The sequence below is a fragment of the Marmota marmota genome, unplaced genomic scaffold (assembly GCF_001458135.2).
Source record: "Marmota marmota marmota unplaced genomic scaffold, marMar, whole genome shotgun sequence".
NCBI lineage: Eukaryota > Metazoa > Chordata > Mammalia > Rodentia > Sciuridae > Marmota > Marmota marmota.
The window spans coordinates 18,734,410-18,740,824 of NW_025999960.1; the positions used below are offsets into that span (position 1 = coordinate 18,734,410).

The 6,415-nt window shown below is 42.5% G+C and overlaps 1 protein-coding gene across 1 annotated transcript in view; it reads left to right on the forward strand.

Moving 5' to 3' along the window:
* The first annotated feature begins 3,443 nt into the window (after positions 1-3,443).
* Positions 3,444-6,415, forward strand: part of Pfdn5 (prefoldin subunit 5) — a 5,832-nt gene continuing 2,860 nt past the window's right edge. Inside the window, exons 1-5 of the mRNA XM_015493537.2 lie at positions 3,444-3,600; positions 3,800-3,902; positions 4,166-4,197; positions 5,532-5,606; positions 5,723-5,828. Coding sequence (XP_015349023.1) covers positions 3,529-3,600; positions 3,800-3,902; positions 4,166-4,197; positions 5,532-5,606; positions 5,723-5,828 — 388 coding nt within the window. The 5' untranslated portion in view covers positions 3,444-3,528. The remainder of the gene's footprint in view (positions 3,601-3,799; positions 3,903-4,165; positions 4,198-5,531; positions 5,607-5,722; positions 5,829-6,415) is intronic.

The window sequence follows — 6,415 nt, forward strand, 5'->3', positions numbered from 1 at the left end:
TTTTGTGTAGTGTGTCTGAGAACCATCTAAAGACAAGACAGCTTCTTCCCTTCCACTGTGTGGTAGGTACCATAACTAGACAAATAGCTTGCAGGAGTTCAAGGGTTTTGTTTTTTGTGGTACTGAGCATTAAACCCAGTGCCTTGGGCATGATGGGCAAGCACTCTACCGCTGAGCTACATTCCCTACCCTTTTTAAATTTTTATTTTGGGACAGGGTTTTGCTAAATTGCCTGAGCTTGGCTTGAATTTGTGATCCTCTGGCCTCAGCTTTCTAAGCAGCTGGGATAATGGGTGTGCAATGCAGCACTGACTTAAGAGTTCAAGTTGAGAGCTTTGGGGGAAAAAAAAAAAAAAAACAAAGCCACAGGACAAAGCTGGGCCTGGCTGTGCCTCAGCTGGAGGAGAGAGCAATGAAAATATTGCAAGTGCATTTTGGAAGGACAGTGATGGGCCCATTGAGAGGCTCAATGTTTCAGTTGCTCTGCCTTCCTCCTACATGATGTTAGGGGTGGTTCCTCTCTTTTCCCTATAGCTGCTACACTTATCAGTACCAGTACTTTAGTAACAGATTCTGTGGGGTTCTACTACTTATGTGGCTTTTGTCTCCCATCTAAACTATTAAATTCCTGGAAAATACATTTTACATTTTATACTCTCATGTGTCCCTCCTAGCAAGCATATAGTAACACATTTTTTAAAACACACATGTGTGTCTATGTGTGTGTATACACACATATATAGTTTTCTCTTTTTAGTTGTCAACGGAGCTTTATTTTTTAGTTGTAGATGGACATAACACCATTTATTTTATTATTTTTTATTCTAATTTGTTATATATATATGACAGCAGAATGCATTATAATTCATATTATACATATAGAGCACAATTTTTGTTAACCTCTGGCTGTATACAAATTAGAGTCACACTATTCATGTCTTCATACATGTACTTAGGGTAATGATGTCCATTTCATTCCACCATCTTTCCTACCCCCATGCCCCCTCCTGTTAGAGTCTGTAAACAAGTCAAAATGACACCTGGCATTTTGTCAGGGGAATGTTAAAGTTCGTAAACAAGTCTGGATGGTGCCTGGCAAAATGCCAGAGGGAGTGGTTTGAGAAGTAACAAAAGCGAGCTATTAAGTGTGGAGATTCCTTATTGGTTGACTGATGTATCTAGTTTATGCTAATTAGATAAGCTGTGTGGAATGTATAAATACTGCTCCTGTCCTGCAATAAACGGCTCCTACTCCTGCTGTATCAAGCTACAGAAGTTATTCGTCACCCCCCCTGATTATTCTGCTGCAGCTGGACTGCGGCAGATGGTGGCCCGTTACGGGGANCTCCCTCCCCTTTACTCTATCTAGAGTTTGTCTAATTGTCCTGTGCTTCCCCCCCCCACCCCCACCCCCACCCCGCCACAACCTCATTATGAATCAGCATCCTTATATCAGAGAAAATATTCGGCATTTGTTTTTTTGGGATTGTCTAACTTCATTTCGCATTATATTCTCCAACTCCATCCATTCACCTACAAATACCAAGATTTTATTCTCTTTTAATGCTGAATAGTATTCCATTGTGTATATATACTGCATTTTCTTTATCCAGTTATCAACTGAAGGGCATCTAGGTTGGTTCCACAGTTTAGCTATTGTGAATTGTGCTGCAATAAACATTGATGTGGCAGCACCTCTTCGTATGCTGTTTTTAAGTCTTTTGGGTATAGACCAAGGAGTGGGATAGCTGGGTCAAATGGTGGTTCCATTCCCAGCTTTCCAAGGAATCTCCATACTCCTTTCCATATTGGCTGCACAAATTTGCAGTCCCACCAGCAATGTATGAGTGTGCCTTTTTCCCCACATCCTTACCAACACTTATTGTTGTTTGTATTCTTTTTTAAAAATATTTTTTAGTTGTAGACATACACAGTAGCTTTATTTATTTGTCTTTATTTTTTTATGTGGTGCCAGAGATCGAACCCAGCGCTTCACACAAGCTACCCCAGCCCCTGTTGGTATTCTTAATAGCTGCCATTCTGACTGAGATGAGAGAGTAGTTGTGATTTGCATTTTAATTACTAAAGATGTTGAACATTTTTTCATGTTTGTTGATTGATTGTATATCCACTTCTGAGAAGTGTCTGTTCAGTTCCTTGACCCATTTATTGATTGGATTATTTGGGTTTTTTTGGTGTTAAGATTTTTTAGTTCTTTAGATACCCTAGAGATGGGTGCTCTGTCTGATGTGCTTGTGGTAAAAATTTGCTTCCCCAGATGTAGGCTCTCTGTTCACCTCACAGATTGTTTCTTTTGCTGAGAAGATTTTAGTTTGAATCCATCCCATTTATTAATTATTGATTTTAATTCTTGCACTATAGGAGTCTTATTAAGGAAACAGGGGCCTATTCTGATATGATGGAGAGTGAGGCCTACTTTTTCTTCTGTTAGATGCAGGATCTCTGATTCTATTCCTAGGTCCTTGATCCACTTTGAGTTCAGTTTTGTGGGAGTTTTTTGGGAGAGATAAGGGTTTAATTTCATTTTGTTGCATGTGGATTTCCAGTTTTCCCAGCATTATTTGTTGAAGAAACTATTCTCTAATGTATACTTTTGGTGCCTTTGTCTAATATAACTGTAGTTATGTGGGTTTGTCTCTGTGTCCTTTATTGCGTACCATTAGTTATTTATTTTTTATGTGGTGCTGAGGATTGAACCCAGTGCCTCATATATGCCAGGCAAGCATCACTGAGCCACAACTCCAGTCCCATATTTTATTTACTTATATGTGGTGCTAAGAATCCAACCCAGTGCCTCACACATGCTAGGCAAGTGCTCTACCACTGAGTTATAACCCCAGCCCTAGTAACACATTTTATTAATAAAGCTGAAAGAACTTCAAAAGTGAAAGGCTTCCTCCCGCCTAGCAGTCACCAGGCTGGGTGAATAGCACCCTCATGTGGGAATAGCACACACTACTTTGCAATATTGTGGTTTTAAGCAGTACTAGAATTGAGAGCCCAGCTCTACACCGAGCTAGATCTACAGCCTTTTTTTGTGTGTGTGTGCTGGGGATTGTACCCAGGGCCTTGTGCTCGCGAGACAAGCACTCTACCAACTAAGCTACACCCCAAGCCCCACTTTTTTAAAATTTTTGAGACAGGATCTTGCTCAATTGCTGAGGCTGGCCTCTAATTTTCATCTTCCTCTTGCCTCATCCTCTGGGGTCACTGGAATTAAAGGCCTACACCACCACGTTCAGCTGTGCCCTGAGTTCTTTTTAAGATTTTAAGTTCCTTGATGGCAGAAGTATTGTCCGCTACAACTTTACTGCGCTAGGCTTAGGATATTTTGTAGAAAGAATAGACCCACTTCCACCCTAATGAGGTTCCCTCCCTCACCGGACCGAGAGTCATAGAGATGTCTGGCGCAGAGAGGCCTCCTAGCGCAGCCATAGAGAGGCTCAGAGGAAGGCTAGAGCGCTGTTCGCCCAGCCGGCTTCCTCGTCCGTAGTCCTCCTTTCCAACATGGCGCAGTCAATTAACATCACGGAGCTGAATCTGCCACAACTAGAAATGCTCAAGAACCAGCTGGACCAGGTGGGGACGGGCCCCAGACACACCTTTCTCCCGCTTCACATCCCCGCTGCCCGCGAACTCCCTGGCCCCCAACTCCTTCCCAGTTTTAGGAGGCTTCCTTTTCCAGGCGAAAGCCCTATCAGGTCCCAGGACCCGCCCCCTCTCTGGCTGCCCCTCTTCCCCCACCCTCCACACTGACCCTCTTTCCCGTCCTGTATAGGAAGTGGAGTTCTTGTCCACGTCCATTGCCCAGCTCAAGGTGGTACAGACTAAATATGTGGAAGCCAAGGACTGTCTGAACGTGCTGAACAAGAGCAACGAGGGTATGGGGTAGGCGGGAGAGGGCAACTGGGCATGTGGCGAGTCCGCTCCTCTAGACCCACTTCCTAATCCAATTTTTCTTAGAGAAAAAAAAAAAAAATCCATTACTCCGTCACGAGCCCTTTGCATGTTGTCTGCGGAGAGTTGAAATTACAGAACATTTTTCTCTTGTGGCCCCTTTTTCTGTTCTTTTACACGAACTGTGGGCGCTGTGCCCTGTTGGAGCTGCCAACCTTCCCCCAGGTGTTTGTGTTTGCTTTCACAGGGAAAGAATTACTTGTTCCACTGACGAGTTCTGTATCCTTTCCATAGGAAATGCTACCATATCTTCTCTCTCTCTCTCTCTCATGGGGGTTAGGGGTAGTTTAGATTATAGTTACCCCATGATTTTGAAAATACTCTTACTATACACACTTCGAAGCTCTTCTGTCTAACCTTATTTCAATATCCAGGTAATGTCAGTACCAAAGAGTATGAAGAGTTTGAGTGATGGGGCTGGGGTTGTAGTTCAGTGGTAGAGCGCTTGCCTCGCATGCATGAGGCACTAGGTTTGATCCTCAGTACCACATAAAAAATAAAGATATTGTATCCATCTACAACTAAAAAAAGTATAAAAAAAAGAGTTGAAGTGATAGTTCCCTTTCTTGTATGACAATATTAATCTAATACTTATGCTAATAACTTAGAAGATATAGCAATAGAAGAGTGGGAAAATATAGAAACAGGTTGGCTCTGTTTTTTAATCATCAATTTCAGCTTAATTGTCCTGCATTCCTAAAATACTTTAAGAAACCTGGATTGTGGGGGCTAGGGATATAGCTCAGTTGATAGCATGCTTGCCTTGCATGCACAAGGCCCTGAGTTTGATCCCCAGCACCAAAAGAAAGAAAAAGAAATCTGGATTGTGGCCATCTGTTTTATCATGAGCGAGCAAGTTATGGCAATAGAGCACCTACAATCTGTAGTCTGAGAACTGACAGGTTAAAAGAGAAGTACAGGCCCAGCCCAGTGGCATACATCTGTAATTCCAGTTGCTCTGGAAGCTACAGCAGTAGGATCATAAGTTCATAGGTCATCCTGGGCAACTTAGGGAGACCCTGTATCAAATAAATTTAAAGTGTTGGGGTTGTAGCTCAGTAATAGAGCGTTTGCCTCTATTACTGTGAAAGGCCCTGGGTTAGATCTCTAGTACTGAAAAATAAGACAAGAAACCATACAGAAATCGCAGTATAGTGGGGAGTGGTTAAATAGTAGAGATTAAATCCATCAGGAGTTAGCTACTTCATGGCTGAGAGTGTTGAGGGGAAATGAAGCTAGCCTTTGACTTGTACTAGAGCTGTAGGAAAACACTGTATTTGGTATTTGTGGAGGGGTTAATGGGAAGAATTACAAGAAGTGCCTGCAGAGCAAAAGATGGGATCAGCACAAGAGTGTCCCAGCATATATAATTTTCTGCATACAGAACCAACCTGTCTCTCCCTCTGTGAAGTTACAAGTATAGTTCTGAGGCTTCCAGCAATCTTCATGCTTGATAGCTTTTTAGAAAAGGAAGGTCTTAGATCTGTCAGACTGCTTAACAAGGAATCATGGCTCATGCGGAGCTAGTCTTTCCCTTAATCCTGGCTTCTCAGATGTATGTCCCTGGGAAGCTACACGATGTAGAACATGTGCTCATCGATGTGGGAACTGGCTACTATGTGGAGAAGGTGAGTAGGAGGAAGCATGTGGATGTCCCTTTAAATAAAGAAGGGGAGTTTAAGGGAAAATCTAGAGTATAGAATAGGGTCTCCTTTTACCCCTTCATTCACCTCTGATCTTGCAGACAGCTGAGGATGCCAAGGATTTCTTCAAAAGGAAGATAGACTTCCTCACCAAGCAGATGGAGAAAATCCAGCCAGCTCTGCAGGAGAAGCATGCCATGAAACAAGGTGAGTGCTGCCTAGAGCACCTCTTGATCTTTTCTTCCTGCATAGTAAAAGTACATAGAGAGCTGGGCATGGTGGCACATGCCTATAATCCCAGCTACTCTGGACGCTGAGACAGGAGGATCACAAGTTTGAGGCCAGCCAGGTCAACTTAGTGAGATCCTGTCTCAAAAAATAAAAAAGGGCTGGGAATATGACTGAGTGGTTAAACACCCCTGGGTTCAATCCCCAGTACAAAAAAAAAGAATAGCCTGGGCCCACTCCAGATCAACTACTAAATCAATCTGAAAGTTGGGGGAGGCATAGTTGTCCCAGGGGTCAGTGTATTTTTAAAAGCTACTGGGTGGGGCTGGGGTGGGGCTCAGGTAGAGCGCTGGCCTAGGATCTGTGAGGCACTGGGTTCAATCCTCAGCACCACATAAATATAAAGATATTGTGTCCATCTATAACTAAAAAATAAATATTAAAAAAGTCTCATCTGAAAATATTTTTAAAAGAAAATTAAAAAATAAAAAGCTACTAGGTGACTATGTTAGGGAGGATTGAGGACCACTATTGTAAAGGCAAAAAAAAAAAAAAAAAAAAAAAAA